The 19,411-nt window shown below is 38.1% G+C and overlaps 1 protein-coding gene across 7 annotated transcripts in view; it reads left to right on the forward strand.

Annotated features, from left to right (window-relative positions):
- The window catches only part of LOC117962537 (PH and SEC7 domain-containing protein 3-like), a 111,865-nt gene extending 92,821 nt beyond the window's left edge, over window positions 1-19,044 (forward strand). For all 7 annotated transcript variants that reach the window (XM_059012874.1, XM_059012885.1, XM_059012881.1 and 4 more), the window contains 5 exons: window positions 625-695; window positions 9,563-9,720; window positions 10,435-10,579; window positions 11,658-11,801; window positions 15,798-19,044. In XM_059012874.1, the coding sequence (XP_058868857.1) occupies window positions 625-695; window positions 9,563-9,720; window positions 10,435-10,579; window positions 11,658-11,801; window positions 15,798-16,013 (734 nt within the window). In that variant the 3' untranslated portion in view covers window positions 16,014-19,044. The remainder of the gene's footprint in view (window positions 1-624; window positions 696-9,562; window positions 9,721-10,434; window positions 10,580-11,657; window positions 11,802-15,797) is intronic.
- The last annotated feature ends 367 nt before the right edge of the window (window positions 19,045-19,411 follow it).

The raw sequence follows: 19,411 nt of genomic DNA on the forward strand, positions 1-19,411 counted from the left end.
TTTCTAATATTTCTTTTAATGCCGTCAATCTCAAATAAGATAATTATATCCAAGTGTGATTTTTAATGTAGGTTTGATATATAGGAGGTATAACTGCAGTGTACAAAAATTACGTTGTTTTTTTTATACACAAATACACAGTACAGTAAACTATTATTTTTCAAAAAATTCATAGCTAAGAAAGGGCTTTAGTCCAAAAAGTCGTGAAATAAATGATTTTTTAATAATTGAAACATTTTGTACATGCAAAAAAAGATTTTTATATATATATATATATATATATATATATATATATATATATATATATATATATATATATATATATATATATATATATATATATAAATAAATATAAAATCTCGGTAACGTTTTAGATTTTATTTTAAATTACATTTTAATGAGATGCCTAGAAAATAGACCTTTATATATTTTGTTCTCATTTATATTCTGCTGGTTTTGTCCACTACAAGAGAAATGCAATTAGCCTTATGACTGGTTTGACCTTTTCTAGCTTCTGATCAACAGCTGTAATTTGTTCTTTACCACTGTAACTCCTAATTATTTTGTTTCCACCACAACCTTTGTACAGTGAAGACCAGGATTATTCTTTAATTTATGTTTCAGCTCCTCGAGGCAAAAGAGGGTGGAAAACCTTTTATGCTGTTCTCAAGGGAATGATCCTTTATTTGCAAAAGGTAAGTCAGTTTACTAAGTGCTAGTGAAAAGCTTGTTGTTGATCAATGTACACAGTATGTGTCTGTAAAATGATTGTCTGTGAATCATGTCCTGAAACACAGCTTTTGAAAGAAATTATGTATTGTCCAAATTTTGAATATTTTGCAGAAATAATGTAAATCGGGCATTAATAATTGTAGGTGCATTACTTTAATATCTGACAGAGAATAGCTGGTAAAGCCAATTCTTAGGTAGATAATACTAGCAGTATTATAGTTTCATAACTGTTTACTCTACATTGAATTTATGTATGTGAAAATAATTGTAGAGTAACCTGTAATTAGGAATGTGTGGTCGCTTTTTAAAGTATGGTATAAGAAACTGGTTGTGTCAAATTTACAGAAATGCTTTAGTGACTTTCAGTGTACAAAATACACATCATAAAGAGAAATAAAGCAGGAATGTTTTATAGAACTAAAAAATCATGATTAGGCCACAGTTACTGGTGCCAAAAGAGAGAGGCATCTGTTTAATTTGCATGTGGTTCTTTAAATAATGACCCTATTAAATTAAATGAGCCTGAGTGACAAGAAATTAATTTGATTTAATCCAACTAGCTCTGCAGGTTAACTTAAAAATCACATCGATCTTTCTAGGTAATAGGAAATCGGATGTGAGTACTCCATTACAGTAATGGCTTGGCAAGCAGGGATGTAACATTTAGCTCTCTCTCTCTCTCTCTCTCTCTATATATATATATAAGGTTAAACATTACGTATAAAGCAGACAGCAAAGCACACTGAGATTGTGTTGGTTAAATCCATTGCATTTTAATTAAAGTTTACTTTATTACAGGGCTTTGAAATGATCTTCTTTAAAGCATAAGAAAGGGGAAAAGAATTTAGATAACCAAAGTAATGTGTATCAGAAAAATAAATCATAATGGTTAGGATATACTTGTAGGCATTTTGGTATTTTTGTAGTTTCTGTTCTAGTAAAGTAATAAGTTTTATAAAATGTATCTATCTGCCAAATAAAGAATACTACATATACAGAATAGTTGAGCCATGTGAAGTAATACATGCATTAATACAATTATTCCAAAACCTGACGGTCTCAAATGAATCCAGAACAGAATTGCAGTATCCTAAATGCAATTCTTATTAAACATTAAAACATTGAATTAGGCAAACTAACTCATTTTCTTTTGATTAACATGATTCATTTTATTAACATGATTCATTTTATTTTGTTCTTAGTTGTATAATGTTCATATTTTCACCACAAGGATTCCTGTGCAATGCTACTTTACTATCACCCCATCTGTAAAATCTCTGTAAAGATGTAAAGGTGTGTCAGATGCATTAACTCAGACACTATTTTGCTATAAACATTATATTGTGCATTGAGTGACTTTGATTTACCGGTACTTTTATAATCAGTTAAGCATTGTGAAATCACTTGTAACTAAGAATCGTAATTACTTCTCCAATAGAGCCATATATTCCCCCTTTTCTCTTTTGTTTGTTTTATGAAAACATCTGTTGTTGCCAGGACTGTTTGCTAGTCTGACCCTTGTTACCCCACTGGCACTACATGTAGCACATGTTTTCATTTGAGCTGTTGTAAGAGTGGTATCTACTGACTGACAAGGCCATTGCTCTAATCCGCTCAGTTGACCATTGTTGTGTGTTGTTTTTTTTCTTGTCATGTTCTTCTATTTCTGTACATATTTTCCTACATCTGGTGTTCTTTTTCACCCATTTATATTGTCTGTGTGGGGTGGGGGGGCATGGATTCTCTATTTGTTATTCATATTGACACTTAACATTGACACTTCCCTCATTGTATACATTTCAAATCACCACATTTTAGTTTGTTAAGCCAGCACCTTTGTGATCTTGGCTACAAATACTCCCTGCCAAGGCTGACTTGGGTTCTTAAAAACAGATGCAAATATGTTTTCTGTGAAGATGATTAAAACTGTAAAGTTGCTGTTAAGCGTGGGGGTTTTAACCAGTCTGCATTCAGGAATGAGCAGGACTCGGGTGTCACCGTCCGCTGTGCATCTCAATTTGGAGGAAACCAAGACGGCCCTGTGGGGAAATCTTGCCATTTCAACTAATACAAAAGCTGACTGGCAGTGCCTGGTGTGTAATAATAGCAAAGAGCTGTAGCTTCTCAGCCACCCTTGGTGACAGCTGCCAGTAAGTGTTCAGGGTCATCTAGGAAGTGCCCTTATAAGATTAAAAAAAAGAAAAGAAGCTATCTTCTGTAATCCTAGAAATTACAGTAGCTCATTACCTGGGATTCCTTTACTCTCTCAGTACAGTTGGGAAGTATTGCTTTTATATAGTGCTATGCTTGCAGCTAGAATTGCCGCCTGGAGGCCAGCCTTCTTGCGTCCCTCCAGTTTTATAGGGCTTCAAGACCGATTTTATATATACTTATAGATTTTGTTTCTGAAGGTTCTCCCTTTTTCACATAAGACAGAGGTTTATGCCTCAAGAATACATCAGTGTTCAAGCCCCTCAAGGCTGCTTCTTCATGTACTGGCAAATTCATTAGATCCTGTCAGGAGCACAGTACTTATTTCGGCTTCTAGCACGAGTCCTCATTTTCTTACAGTATGTAGGTATTATTATTATTATTGTTATTATTATTATTATTATTATTATTATTTTTATTTGTATTTTTATTTGTATTATTTTTATTTGTATGTATTTATTTATTTATTTATTTATTTATTAATTAGCAGACGCCCTTGTCCAGGGTGACTTACAGTCATAAACAAAAATACATTTCAAGAATCACAGTACAAGTAATAATACAATTAAGAGCAAGATAAATACAATGACTTCTAGCAGGTACAAGTATGACAAAATACGATTCAGTAACGGAGCAGATAACAGTGTCAGTGATAGTTACATCAGGATATAATTAAATACAAAATACTACAGATTAAATAACATTTCACAGATTACAGTACTCTAAAGTACAGGATAAAATGCAGTAAAATAGGGGGCAGATAAGAGCAAGTAAAGCGCATTTAACCCTTTGCGGTCCATTTATTAATTGCGCGTCAGGCACGCCAGGTCTAATTAATTTTCACACGCGCAGTTAATTTTAGACGCGCTGTTAAAAAATATTTTTTTTCACTGTCAAACGGGTTTAAATGGCCCTCCATATCAACAAAGCACTCACTAGGCATCTCCAGCCCCGCCCCACCCTTTCGTTTGCTATAGCGTTCACCTATGTAAGAAATAAATAATAATAATAATAATAGTCGTACATACCGATCGATCATCTCCGGATCACTCGTTTTATCACCAAACTCCTCAATAATGTGATACAAGTCATTATTTTATTACCATAACATCTCAAAAAAGCTCTGCAAATGTCCGTGTTTTCTGTGCGCTGATTCAGTCAGCCAACTTGTTTACTTCAGACCGCCCCCGTTATCTGATACCTGATACCATGTATGACTATTCATGAGATACGCCTTTTTTTTTTTTTTTTTTTTTTTCGACTTGTCTCGGCTCCTGTCACTCCCACTCGACAATTGAATGGTTTTCTCGGCTTTTTCCGGCGAAAAAACGACTAGACACCCGTTTATTGCGTTGCTATAATGATGTCGGACCCAGTCTGACAAAGGACCTGTGAGGAATAATTGCAATGTCGGACCCTGTCCGACAACGGACCGCAAAGTGTCCATAGGGAAAAAAAGAGGAGTTCTACAGGTGCTGTCTGAAGAGGTGAGTCTTGAGGAGGTGCCGGAAGGTGGTCAGGGACTTGGCAGTCCTGACATCTGTAGGAAGGTCATTCCACCACTGCGGGGCGAGGGTGGAGAATGAGCGGGCTCTGGAGGCAGGGGAGCATAGAGGAGATAGAGCCAGTCTTCCAGTGCAGGAGGAGCGGAGAGGTCGAGTGGGGGTGTAGGGAGAGATGAGGGGTCTGGAGGTAGCTGGGTGCAGTCTGGTCAAGGCATCTGTAGGCTAGTACAAGAGTCGAACTGGATGCGAGCGGTGATCGGGAGCCAGTGGAGTGAGGGGAGCAGTGGAGTTGCGTGGGAGAAACGAGGCAGAGAGAACACCAGGGGAGCAGCGGAGTTCTGGATGAGCTGGAGCGGACGGGTGGCGGACGCAGGGAGGCCAGCCAGGAGGGAGTTGCAGTAGTCTAGGCGGGAGAGTACCAGAGCCTGGACCAGGAGCTGGGTAGCATAGTTGGTGAGGAAGGGTCGGATTCTTCGGATGTTGCTCAGGAAGAATCGGCAAGTGCGTGCCAGAGTGGAGATGTGCTGGGAATAAGAGAGGCAGGGGTCCAGGGTGACTCCGAGGTTCTTAGCTGAGGAGGAGGGAGAGAGTGTGGTAGATTCCAGAGGAACGAAGATAGAGGAATCAGAGGAGGGGGAGGAGAGAAAGAACAGGAGGTCAGATTTAGAGAGGTTGAGTTTGAGGTGATGCGAGTGCATCCAGGAGGAGATAGCAGACAGACAGGTAGAGATACGGGAGGGGATGGTGGAGTGGGGAAGGAGAGGAAAATCTGAGCATCATCAGCATATAAATGGTATGAGAAACCATAGGATGCGATGAGGGGGCCCAGGGAGTGGGTGTAGAGAGAGAACAGGGGGGGACCCAAGACTGACCCTTGGGGGACTCCTGTTGAGAGATGGTGAAGTGTGGCGGTTGCTCCACGCCAGGTTACCTGGTAAGTGCGGTTGGAGAGGTAGGATAAGAACCAGGCCGGAGCAGTGCCAGAGATGCCCATGTCAGCGAGAGAGGATAGTAGAATAGAGTGATTGACAGTGTCAAAGGCAGCAGAGAGGTCGAGGCAGCTCGGGCATGGTTTAGTGAGTTGGTGACAGACAGGAGGGCGGTTTTAGTGGAGTGAGCAGAGCGGAAGCCAGATTGGAGAAGGTCAAGCAGGGAGCTGGCGGTGTACAGCCCGCTCGAGGGTTTTGGAGAGGAAGGGTAGGAGGGAGACAGGACGGTAGCTCTGGGGTCGAGGGTAGGTTTTTTGAGGAGGGGAGTGCTAGAGGCTTGTTTGAAGGCAGAGGGAAAGAGACCAGAAAGGAGAGAGGTGTTGAGAAGGGAGGAGATGAAGGGAAGTAGAGCAGGAGCAGCAGCTTGAAAGAGGTGAGTGGGGAGGGGGTCCAGGGCACACGTGGTGGGTTTGTGACCCTGGAGCAGGGAGGAGAGGTCAGAGTCTGACAGGGGAGAGAAGGTGGAGAAGGAGGGTGAGTTAGTAGGGGATGCAGTGGGTGAAGGGGTTGGAGCAGGAGGAGGTGCGGGGGAGGGAGAGGTGTTAAAGAGTTTGCGGATATCTGAGATTTTAGAAGAGAAGAAAGGCAAAGTCATCAGAGGAGATAGAGGAGGGAGGAAGAGGTAGAGAATAGTTTACGTGGGTTGTTAGTGGAGGCTTGGATTACAGATTGGAAATAAGTACATTTAGCAGAGGAGAGAGTAGAGGAGAAGGAGGAGAGGGGAGTGTGGTAGAGGTCTAGGGCAGCAGGGAGTTTGGTTCTCTTCCATTTCTTTTCAGCAGATCGCAGTGTGGTTCTTGCTGAGCGGAGCACAGATGAGAGCCAGGGTTGGGGAGGGGAGGGGCGAGCAGGTCGGGAGGTGAGAGGACAGAGGGAGTCGAGGGAGGAAAAGAGGGTGGAGGTAGCAGAGTCTACAGAGAGTTGTGAGAAGGAGTCGATAGGGAGGTGTTGGAAAACATGGAACAAGTATTGAATAGCAGTTTGCTACACATGAGGAATGACGGCTGTATTCATGTTATTTTTCTGAAAAGTGATTTAACATTGGATAGAAGAAACTGTTAGTTCCAAAAATGCAAGCACTGCTGTAATAGATGAAGGCTGGCTATATACTCTGGGCATATAGATACTTGCACTGCATTGACTCTGAGCAAGCAAGAAATAATAGCAGCACAAGGCTGTACAAACAAGTCCTTTGACCTCCAGCCCTGACATGAAAGACGTTTGGGGAGTCCACTGGGGTATAAAACTAGTTAAACAGGTTTTTGCTTAGAAAATACAGCTGGTTTATGAGGGGGTCATAAAGCTAGTTTTCAAGGGGACCAGAAGGAGCCAGGCTCTAAGACTTCAGAGAGATCCAAAGAGATAATGCCACTGGAATCAAAGGGTCTCAAGAAGATGACAAAAACCAGATGTATGGACCTTTGTGGCACCAGGGGTCTGAAGAATACACTGAGTTCAGAGGTCTTCACACTAGATCACACACACACATACACACACTCACACTAAATGAAATATATGGTAACAGGATAATGAGTTGTACCTTTTCTATTGGTTAAGTGTCAGAGAAAGAGGAGGAGAGAGACACCTATGCAGAAGGGTATTTAATGTCATGCAACAATTGTAAGAACGAGTATTCTGTTTGTCCTGTACCTGGGACCAGACTCCCTGCATATTTCAATAAACCTAACAACTGAGTGAAGAAAAGGACTCTGTGCATTTTCTTGAATCTACTTACTCACCATCCTTTTTTTTAAGTTACATCAGGAGGTGAGAGAGAGCAGTGGAGGCAAGGACATAGGGGGAGAGAGAGCGAAGGTTACGGCGAGAGGTGACAGTGGTGGTAGGAGGAGCAGGGAGAGGGGAGAGACAGAGAAAAAGAGATGAAATAGTGATCAGAGAGGTCCAGAGGGATAACAGAGAGGGTGGAGGGGCAGCAGGCCCTGGAGAAGGTGAGGTCCAGTTGACGGCCAGCTTTGTGGGTAGGGGGGGGGGGTGTGGAGAGAGACAGAAGTCGAAGGAGTGAAGGAAAGGGAGGAATCCGGCAGAGTGGCTGGGGTTGGAGAGATGGATATTGAAGTCACCTAACAGGACAGTTGAGGTAGACAGAGAGGGGAGGGAGGAGAATAGATAGTCGAGTTCATCGAGAAAGTGAGCGAGAGGTCCAGGGGGGCGGTACAGTACAATTAGCAGGAGTTGACAGGGAGAGGTTAGTCGGACAGCATGAAATTCAAAGGTGTTAACAGATACTTGGAACAGGTAACAGGTACTTTGCAAATGGTGCTTGGTCCTTATCAGGCTGGGGGCAGACTACATTGTTTCTACTGTATAAAGACAATACTCCGAGTTATTGTATTAATGTTTGGTACAAAGCTGTATTCTTTCATTTTCTTAGTTACAGTAGGTTCCATTAAACGTTTCACTGCCATGCCGCATCATACTTGATACTTCATGTTTTCAAAACCTTAGATATGCTTTGTTTTTGTTCATAAAAACTCCCATCTCTAGTTTTAAAATGATATGCCAAGATATAAAATGTACTTGTACAATGGACATTGTTGTTTATGTCAGTACATTTATGCTGCATTAACTGATGCAGGATGTTCTATCACCTGTCATTCAGCTTGACATTTAAGATGTCAGTGGCATCTTTAATATCTCTAATGAGAAGCCCTGGTTTAAAATGTATTCATTTCTATTTTAAGATAACTGTTAATTAAAGTTATAGCCTGGTTAAGGCGCATACAAAGGACCTTTATCGAGTTTGATTAATGATGGTAAAGCTACTTGTGTTGAGCCACATTCTTTGGGCTGGTGTTTGTGCTTTGTTATGGGTATTGTATATCATGTCTGGTATTTTTTAGCAACTTAAAACCTGTCAGGGATTAGGGATGGTGGTTTGTCATTTTACTGTTATTGTCAAAGGTGTTGCTTGTGGAATTTTGCGGTTAGTGTCGGCCCGAAATGGGAAGCCAGGACAGGACTGGTTTGACATTGCAACAATTCCTCCTGTTGGGTTCCTCAAAGATAAATCACCTCTAGTTAGTGGTGAAAGTCTACAGCAAAATCTGTTCTCCAAAATGAGAGCTATCAGAGCTTTTGGAGCCCTCCTTCTGATGCATCTGTACATTTTGCAACCAACTGTCCACTATTACCTCTGTATAAAGCTTGCTGCCTTATTCTAGCATTTTTTTGAGACACGCTGATTTATAAAAACCCAACCTGTATTTACAGGTGGGTATATTGGAAGAGATTGGTATGGTAAAGCAGTTTGTGTTTTTTAAAAAGATTTTTGATGATACAGGAATATTATTTATTAATGGGTGATGGAGCCGTTCCAGTAACTAGGCCTCAGGATGTTGACGTTGATGTTGATGTTCATCCGCCCCCTGCTTTGTGTCCCCTTGCTTGCTTTTTGATGTAGTGGTTGTCAGATGAAACCTGTGATTGCAAATACACAAAGATTATGGAAGATTGTTTTGACCTTCTGAAAAGCCACTAATTTGATGTAGGGGCTAAAAATAAACATTGACCCATCGATTTGGCATTTTGTTAAGCCTAGCGATGCTTTTAATTTCTCATTTGAAATATGATTGGGCAAATAATTGAACTGCTTTATTAGGTTACTGTGATGTATTTTTATGTTTCTATGATAGTTTGCTTTAGTGAAAATAATTTAACAAACTGTCAGTGTTTTGTAGTTTGGTACACATGTCTTCCTTGCAAGCTCCTTGTTCAGTCTAATCTCATACTGAAACCAGGGCTAGGTGGATTGGTTTATCTTTTTATTAAACTTTTTTTATGAATGTATAAAACCCATGAAGGAGTGTGAATATGCAGCTGTGCTACACACATACAGTATATACGTAAATGAAATGCCACACCATCTTGTCATTTCTTCTGCTGGCGTAGCTGACTCCCACCTGTTGACTTTTTAGTAAAACAGCAGGAACATGGATGATGTCATGAACACACTGTGCTTACTGTTCTCTGTTGTCTTGACATGAGCATTTAATAAGTACTTTGCATTTAAATGAGACTAGTGGTTACCCATACATTTGTCTAGAGAAAGTGTTTTACCAGTTTACTGATATTGGATTTTATATGGTGTCTTTTTATTCCTCCTAGGATGAATACAAACCAGAGAAAGCCTTGTCAGAAGACGATTTGAAAAATGCAGTCAGTGTACATCATGCTATGGCTATAAAGGCAACAGACTATGAGAAGAAACCCAACGTCTTGAAGCTTAAAACAGCTGATTGGAGAGTCTTCCTTTTCCAAGCTCAGTATGTGTGCTGTTGTCCTGCATTATACAATTCCAGTTTGTAGAATATGTTTTGCTCCCTGGGCTTGAAGGGTGTATGGATATTTTGGGAATATAAGGAGCTTTACTTGAAGGAAATCTAATTTCATGCTCTAGTTGGAATATAAAATGAAAACACATTTATCTTCACTGTTAGTACTGTGAGACTGCAAGTGTTATTCTACAGTGTTATTTTATTACTGAAAGAAAAAGTAATATAAGTGCTTATCAATGAAACAGACTTAGATAACACATTCCACTAAGGCTTTGTGAACTAAAACAATGCCCCCTACTTTCCCCAGACAATCTATTGTAATGTAGGGTTTGCACTTTAAAAGTATTCAGATTTTTTAAATCTTCCATCTCCTAGTATTACTACTTTGGCAGGAGGGCATAAGTAATTCAAGACTAAAAGCCAATGAGAAATTTCATTTAGAATATTGACATTATTTGACAACTTGTAATTTATTCAATAGTGTGGCTTAAAAATAAAAGTGGAATATAATCTGTCTAGCCCATTAAATGTCCTTCATTATCGTCTCATATTTGTAATCAAAATTAATTTCTCTTGAAACAAATTTGAATTTCAAATCCCTCCTTCACACACAATCAAACCTGTTCACAATGTGTGTGTGTGTGTGTGCTTTGTATGCGAGTATAGCAGAAGTGTACAGCGTATTTCTCTTTTAACCCCAAGGACTCCTGAAGAAATGGAATCTTGGATAAGAAAGATCAATTCAGTGGCAGCCATGTTTTCCGCACCATCATTTCCCTCTGCGATTGGCTCACAGAAAAAGTTCAGCCGCCCTCTTTTACCTGCAACTACAACAAGGATGTCACAAGTAAGGCAATGGTGTTGTACTCCTGTTTCATGTGTCTGATCTGTAACCATTTTGGTTAATGTTATCGATAAACCGAAATACACTGTTTTGGTGTATTGGGTAGAATTATTAATCTGCCTGGAAACTGGTCTTGTTTCTCTACATTAACTGGTTAATGTTGATGCTTTTCAAGGAAACAACTACTTCACATTTAGTAGTTTGCTGTCCGTCAGGCAGTAAAGACTTTAGTAAATGGTTGTCTCTGTTGATGCTAATAGAAAATGTCACGGCGCATGTAAAACACAGTCATTTGTATTCCCAACATTCAGTAGGCAAGCAAGTCTGTTAAAAGTGGATTTTACAAGTCAAGAGCTGGGTTTAAAAAGCTATTAAAATTCAGCAGCACACAGGATTTTTGCACCACAGGGGATTTGTTTGCTTCGCAGGGAAATCTTCAAGACACATTACTGTGCAAACCCAGTAGACAGAGCCTGTTGTTTTATATGCACAAAGCCTTTGGTTAATTGTGCCCTAATCAGTATAAAATATTTCATTTTAATATGAAAAATGGTTTGAAAAGACATTAAATATTGGAAAGCAGTCAGGAGCGGAGTAACTTTTTACAGCTGAAATGGATGGAGATTTTAACCAGGTTAAAATAATAAATGCATTTAAATTGCTGGTACAGAATGGGGATCTGAAGCTGTCTTTTGAAGGAGGTGTTTGTAAAAGAGAAGAGAAACTACAACTGCATTAAATGCATTTGTTAAAATGCAATTATATAGAAATGCTTAAAAGCATTAACTTTTGGGTAGCAGATATTTCTTTGCTGATAACAATAATGTGCAGGAAGTAGATCATTTCTAGTTGATAGTACCTTTTGTTAGTTCTTTATTTATGCTAAATATTAAATATTGATATCACACTTACTAAACCGTTCTACTTCCAGGTTAAAATACCAAGACTGGTGTACTGTAGTTTAGTTATTATTGTGTTTTCTGATTTGCCCGTGTTTTGCTTGTTTAGTTTTAGTTATTTTATTTTCTGCTTAAAATAAGCAATTAAGTGCATCATTAGAATGACATTGTCTCCTGTGCAGGAAGAACAGCTAAAATCTCATGAGGCCAAGCTGAAGCACATCACCACTGAACTGGCTGAACACCGATCCTACCCACCTGATAAGAAGGTCAAAACAAAGGAGATTGAGGAGTACAGACTCAAAGAGCACTATCTGGAGTTTGAGGTAAGTCAGCACAAACACAAGCTGACATGAAGAAGGCATGCAATTCCCATGTTCACTGAATGCTTCCAAGCAATTTATTCCAACTATTTAGAACCTGATGATTGTCCCAGATAGTTTTTGATTACTGTCTGACACTCCAGGGCAGCAGCCTGCAATGACTTTGACCACAGTTATTGCAATTATTGATCTTTTTCTATCTATTTTACCACAGAATATAGGAGTATTTGGATATCAGTTTATAAGGTAGTTAAGTATGAACTTGTTTTCTAATCATTTACAAGGAGATCTGTTAAATGTGATGTTGTCTTATTTAGGGAATTGTTGCAGATACCTGAAAAAAATATATATATACAGTACTGTGCAAAAGTTTTAGGTAGGTGTGAAAAAATGCTGTAAAGTAAGAATGCTTTCAAAAATAGACATGTTAATAGATTATATTTATCAATTAACTAAATGCAAAGTGAGTGAACAGAAGAAAAATCTAAATCAAATCCATATTTGGTGTGACCACCCTTTGCCTTCAAAACAGCATCAATTCTTCTAGGTACACTTGCACAAAGTCAGGGATTTTGTAGGCATATAGTCAGGTGTATGATTAAACAATTATACCAAACAGATGCTAATGATCATCAATTCAATATGTAGGTTGAAACACAATCATTAACTGAAACAGAAACAGCTGTGTAGGAGGAATAAAACTGGGTGAGGAACAGCCAAACTCAGCTAACAAGGTGAGGTTGCTGAAGACAGTTTACTGTCAAAAGTCATACACCATGGCAAGACTGAGCACAGCAACAAGACACAAGGTAGTTATACTGCATCAGCAAGGTCTCTCCCAGGCAGAAATTTCAAGGCAGACAGGGGTTTCCAGATGTGCTGTCCAAGCTCTTTTGAAGAAGCACAAAGAAACGGGCAACGTTGAGGACTGTAGACGCAGTGGTCAGCCAAGGAAACTTACTGCAGCAGATGAAAGACACATCATGCTTACTTCCCTTCGCAATCGGAAGATGTCCAGCAGTGCCATCAGCTCAGAATTGGCAGAAAACAGTGGGACCCTGGTACACCCATCTACTGTCCGGAGAAGTCTGGTCAGAAGTGGCCTTCATGGAAGACTTGCGGCCAAAAAGCCATACCTCCGACGTGGAAACAAGGCCAAGCGACTCAAATATGCACGAAAACACAGGAACTGGGGTGCAGAAAAATGACAGCAGGTGCTCTGGACTGATGAGTCAAAATTTAAAATATTTGGCTGTAGCAGAAGGCAGTTTGTTCGCCGAAGGGCTGGAGAGCGGTACACGAATGAGTGTCTGCAGGCAACAGTGAAGCATGGTGGAGGTTCCTTGCAAGTTTGGGGCTGCATTTCTGCAAATGGAGTTGGGGATTTAGTCAGAATTAATGGTCTCCTCAATGCTGAGAAGTACAGGCAGATACTTATCCATCATGCAATACCATCAGGGAGGAATCTGATTGGCCCCAAATTTATTCTGCAGCATGACAACGACCCCAAACATACAGCGAAAGTCATTAAGAACTATTTTCAGCGTAAAGAAGAACAAGGAGTCCTGGAAGTGATGGTATGGCCCCCACAGAGCCCTGATCTCAACATCATCGAGTCTGTCTGGGATTACATGAAGGGAGAGAAGCAACCGAGGCTGCCTAAATCCACAGAAGAACTGTGGTTAGTTCTCCAAGATGTTTGGGCCAACTTACCTGCCGAGTTCCTTCAAAAACTGTGTGCAAGTGTACCTAGAAGAATTGATGCTGTTTTGAAGGCAAAGGGTGGTCACACCAAATATTGATTTGATGTAGATTTTTCTTCTGTTCACTCACTTTGCATTTTGTTAATTGATAAATATAAACTATTAACATGTCTATTTTTGAAAGCATTCTTACTTTACAGCATTTTTTCACACCTGCCTAAAACTTTTGCACAGTACTGGTGTGTGTGTGTGTGTGTATATATGTATATATGTATATATATATGATTCCTGTTTTTAAATTATATTTATCTCGCCAATCCCAGTGATTTGTTATCCATCCTGTGCATTTAAAGAAAAAGTGTCTTGAGTGTACAGAGGAATACTGAACTCTGTTGCAGTCATGTCAGATGAATAACAGAAAAGCAGTATCTATCGATTCCATTCTTCACTCTTCTGATGACCTTTTAATGTGTTTCTGTGTGTGTGTGGAATGACAGACAAGTTGGAAATCATTTAGGAATTCAATTTTGTAGTAGGTATTGAACACAAGTATGAGAAATGAGACCATGTAATTCAAAACTTTCTGAGCAGTTTAGTGCCATACCACAAGTGACTTCCTGTTCCCATGAGCAAGCATCAACAGGATGTCCAAAAGCTGAACTTCAACAGATTTGTAGAGATTGAAATATCTCATCTTGGAAAAAATTATCTCAATGATGTTAAGGACCTATTGAAAGTCGATTTGAAAGTAATATGTTTTTAGTAGATGTAAATGTGTATTTCTGTGCAGGCGTGTTCAAGTTTTGTTTCTTTCTCCCACATTTCCTGGCAGTGGGAGAAACCACGTAAGATGTGGTGGAATACTAGTGAGCTGCACACAAATTGACTTTGAATTCAATAACAGTTCTTTTTATTTGGCTTTATAAACTCCATTTATTTCTCATGTATTCCTTCCAGACTTGTATTCTGTTTGTGTTCTCTGGTTCTAAATGGGTACATGTATATAATAAAACTGCTGTTGTCTGGTTTTTAATGTATGTAGAACATGGAGTATGTACAGTAGGGTTAAGAAAATTGTATCCAAGAAATGTTTGAGTATCCTTTTGATAAATAAACATTTCCAACCCAAATTGATAGTTTGGGGTGGGGCACCCTCCTACAGTATGGTAGTGGTATGTGCTAGTAAACTCTCTGAGCTCATGTTTAAAACATTAAGCCCTGAAAATCAAGCATGTATGCTACCCAGCATGTTAATATTACTATTCAGAATCCTAGTCTAGGAAAAATGTACTTATCTCGCTGTACACGGAATCTTATGAAGAATTAACTGTTATATACAAACACTTTAAAAGTCGCTTCTGGTGTTTGCATCTGAAAATCAGAAGAGACTGACCAATATAATCTTGAGTGACACAAACAGGTTGAACGCACAATTCTTGGCAGTGGCTCTAACCATATTGGTACCACATGGTTTTAGTTGCATTTTCATCATGTATTTTTGATAAAGGATAATTGTTCCTGTGTGGTATTCCTCAGCATTATCTAAAAAAATATTTTAAAAAATGTATGCAGGTACTGTAGCCTGGCAAAGTGTGTATTTGTCTGTAGGTAGCCTACTTGCCTTTAGACAAAGTAACATTAGGGATACATGTTTGTAACAATAGACACAATCTTATAGTGACTTGTCAATAGAAACCTGTTCATCATGCCACCATCATTTGCCTAATCCCTGCTTGCATAGCGAGCGTCTACCATTGGATAATGGCAGCTCTATTTAGAACATGATTGGCTGTGGCAGTCTGTGAAAGTATGAGGAATGATTTTGCATAGCTTATTAAGGAGTAATCCTCAAAGTGTAGAGCAGGCCTAGTTTTCTAGTACTCTTAAATTCAACAGGACGTACAATCTTGAAAGTCCTTGTTGTCATAATATGAAAATATCTGAAAAGCAAGAAACTCCCTGTTTAACTGTGCCAAACATTCTTGATGTGTTGAACTAATTAAATATGGTAACACAACATTTCTTATTAAGGGAATAAATAACAATGTTTAATGTTAATTTACAGCCTCTTGACTGTCCCTAGTCTAATAAAAAACATTAGGCAAGCCCATCATAATGTGCATTGTACTCTTCTGTGTGGTGTTTTATTTCGTCCAGTTTACCCCATTTACCTAAAGCTCCTTGGTAATGAATCACGTTTTACTGTTCAACGGATACATTTAAACAATGTAGATGTCATCTTGGTAAGTGTGTTTGTGTTTTGTAGCTCATTTGTTATCATTTTCCTCCCCGACAGGAGAACCGCTATGAGATGTATGTTAAACTTCTGAAGGAGGGAGTAAAAGAGATACTTAGCGGCAAAGAAAGTGACAGCAGTGGACTGAAGAAATCCCAGTCAAGTCCATCACTAAACCAGGAGTCATCGCCAGCCAGCGCAAAGGTCAAGCGCAATGTCTCAGAAAGGAAGGACTACCGGCCTGAAACACCCAGCTCTAAGGAAAAGGTCACCTAGGAAACGGAAGGAATGCAACAAAACAAGCCCATCAGATACAGATGTTTGTGAAATATGTTTTAAGTAATTTATTTATCTGGCAACTGTTATAAATGAACAGTGATGGACAAATAATATAATAGTCCTTGACTGACTGGTGCCTGTGTGGCAATTTATATTGTATATTTTTTTTGTTGCTTGTTGTATAAATTGTTGTAGATTTTATTTTGCTCTGAAGCTTTCAGATAAGTGACACTTTCCTTGTCCTTGCTCAACTGTCAGGTATGTTTCAGAACAATCATTTCTCTGCCTTTTCAGTACAAAAAAAAAAAAAGTATTGTACTATCCTTCAGTTTAGTGAAACATACCCAACCAACATCTGTGTATAAAAAGTATTAAAAGAAAATGCCAGTGCGGACAGACTTGATTGGTAGTTAACCTGTTTAAGGTATTTGTAGTTTTCACGTAGATGACAAATAAAAGGGCACACTTCAACATGTTATGAGAGGAGACTCTAAATGGGGTCCCTTTTTTAAAGTGTTAAAATGAGTTTAGTTTAAAATTAAGAATTAAATATCAGGGTGTAAATAATGACTGCGATTCATTTTTCACTACTGAAAAGTATTAAAGGTGTACAAACTTTTGCTTTGCTTTTAAAGTGAAAGAAAATCTTTATTTAAAAAATAAAATAAAATAAACCTTGGTTGTTAATCCAAAGTTTTATGGCTTAGCCGATTACCACAATAAATGTGCTGTTCCATCATCCACACAGGCTTAAAAACCGCATTGTAGATTAGAGCTGTACATTATTATCTGTAAGGTATGCATTGATTTTTAACTAGTCATTACAACCATTTATATTGTTTAAGTGTGTATGTCGTCAAATGTTAATCTCTAGACTCAAGTATGAACATCGAAGGTTAATGTAGGAACCAGAGTTTTCCATTTCTATAGCTGAGCCGTTTTATTTTATCCAATCTGTTTAAAAAAAGAATATATCTGTTTCTTTAAGTAGTGTAAATGCCAGCTATCCTAATGTGTGTCTTTTATAATCTTCTATGTGGATTTTTGAACTCTAATTTGATATATGTTATATTGTAAAGACAGAACTAGTATTTATAGTGCACTTTATAAATTAGTTTTAAATCTGTTTCAAACATTTTATAAGGGGTAGACTGATACTTAGCTTGTGTTAATACCTCAATGCAGAAGACAGCATGACAGTGTGTGCACTTTTCTAGATGGGTATCATTAGTGTTACACGTAGAAGTCACTTTCGGAATGGAAATTCTAGCAGTATCTGCTTACCTACTTGTTTTTTCATCTTTCATGGCTCTTGGATCATTCAGATCAGTTGTGCAGTAGAGAAGGGGGTGGGAGGCACACATAACAAACTGCAGGTTTGCTTTCATCTCTATTGCCGTTAAGTTTTGACGGAGCGGTTTTATTTAAAGTCTAAGCAAGATCTTGAACTTAAAGGAGAAACTACAAGTTGTGAGTTTGATGGCCCCACTACAAGCATACTGTCTATTTAAATATCAATTTTAGCTTCAATAGAAATGTGTCTTTTTAGAGGCTATCCCTCGATTTCACTTATGGTACTTGCAGGTATATAAAGCTAATTTTAATATTCACATTCTTACAAGGTACAAATATGCCATAGTAATTTACTGAAATCCCATGTGTCATCCTGATTGATTTTGTTGTTAAACAAGTTGGAAAAGATGGTGATCAGATTGTTATAAAAGACTGCACTAGAACAAAAAAATTAAGAGTTGAGTCCTCATATTACAAGTGGTAACAATAAACACATACTTTAACAGATTCAACTTACAATTACTGTTCAGATTGCAATTGAAAACTATAATAGATTTTTTCCACTCAAATGGCATTGATTTACTATAAAATGTAACTTGTTATACCCACATAAAATACATTCTGAATACATTTTGTAGCAATAATATATTATTACGACATTTTGTGAAGGATTGAAATATCTTATTGAATAGCATCAGCTTAAACCAAGTCCCATATTGGCTAAACTGAAGCTGCATATCATACATTGTGTTATGTAGAGTATTGGAACCGATATGTACAAGATACTGTACAGGACAATAAAAGGGTACATTTTTACAGTGCTAGGTTTATTTGTAATATCTTAAAATCTAACGGCTCAAATGCTGGTAACTAACTTTTCAAACTGTTACTACTACAGTTGGAGTTAATCGAAGACAATTTCAAAACTAGCTGTACGATTTCCTAACTGCTGTTTAAAAAGACAATGTTAGGTGCGATTCTTGGTGTAATTTTGGATGCACTGCACTATAAACTATACCTGACAAATACAAATCTGGATCTATTTAATGTTCAAATATTCTTCTGCTGTTTTTATAGTATCTTTTTGATTGTGAAAGATGTAATGGTTTAAATTTGTTAGCTTTGCTAAGCAAGAATACATTTAAAGTAAGTTCTGGTAGACGTCAGCTGGTGATGTTGAACTGTGATTGTTCCTTTTTATCTTATCATGGTCGTTTTGGTCATTACATTTCTGATTGTTATTCTACTGAGACAAAACACACTCCCTTTAATGAAATCAACATGTATTTTCTAGAACGGTTGAAGAAACGTGTTTTAATAAGTCTAATCTGTGAAGGATAACAAAATAGGGTATTGTTAATTGTATTTAAATATATCCACTATAGACATGGAAGCATCCAAATATATTTACACATGTGCTTATGAGTGCTTTTACCCTACATATCAGTATGCACATTTAGTCCCAGAATGGCTCTATTAATCTAAACACACACACATATGCATTGGAACATTTCTGAAAACTGTGATATTGTACAATCCTTAACTGTGTAAATGTTGTTGAATATAACTGTCACTCTGTTTTGTTATAGTTACAGGCTGTATTGTTGGTTGTTAGTAATACTATTGGCATTGGAAATGGTTATTTTTTATGTCAAGAAAAATAAAACAACGTTGAAGTTTCAGATAATATATACAATTCAGAAGGACTCAAATAAAATATTGTATTTCATCTTAATATTTTTGTTCCTCAATTATTTACGTCTACTTCATTTCCTAAAGGAGGAGGTCTGTCTGTCCATCTTTCACACTCGATAACTCACAAACTAAGTAGGTTATGGAGGTCATTGTCGCACAGATAGACCAAGACATTTGACTTGACCTCCAGTTCAAGGTCACATAATTCTAATCCAATTCTCTGTTTCTGACCTTCTCAGACTAGTAGTATCTGATCTGATTTGGATCTGTTTTTGTAGAATTAAATACTTGGATACGAACTTGGTTCCTATTGCATTTAAACTAAGTCTGTATTGTAAGTAGGTAAAATAGCTTGTGAAATAGCTTTTCTTAAAGTACCATTGACTAAGAACTAAAACCACTTATCC

This window comes from Acipenser ruthenus, chromosome 1 (genome assembly GCF_902713425.1).
Source record: "Acipenser ruthenus chromosome 1, fAciRut3.2 maternal haplotype, whole genome shotgun sequence".
Taxonomy (NCBI): Eukaryota; Metazoa; Chordata; class Actinopteri; order Acipenseriformes; family Acipenseridae; genus Acipenser; species Acipenser ruthenus.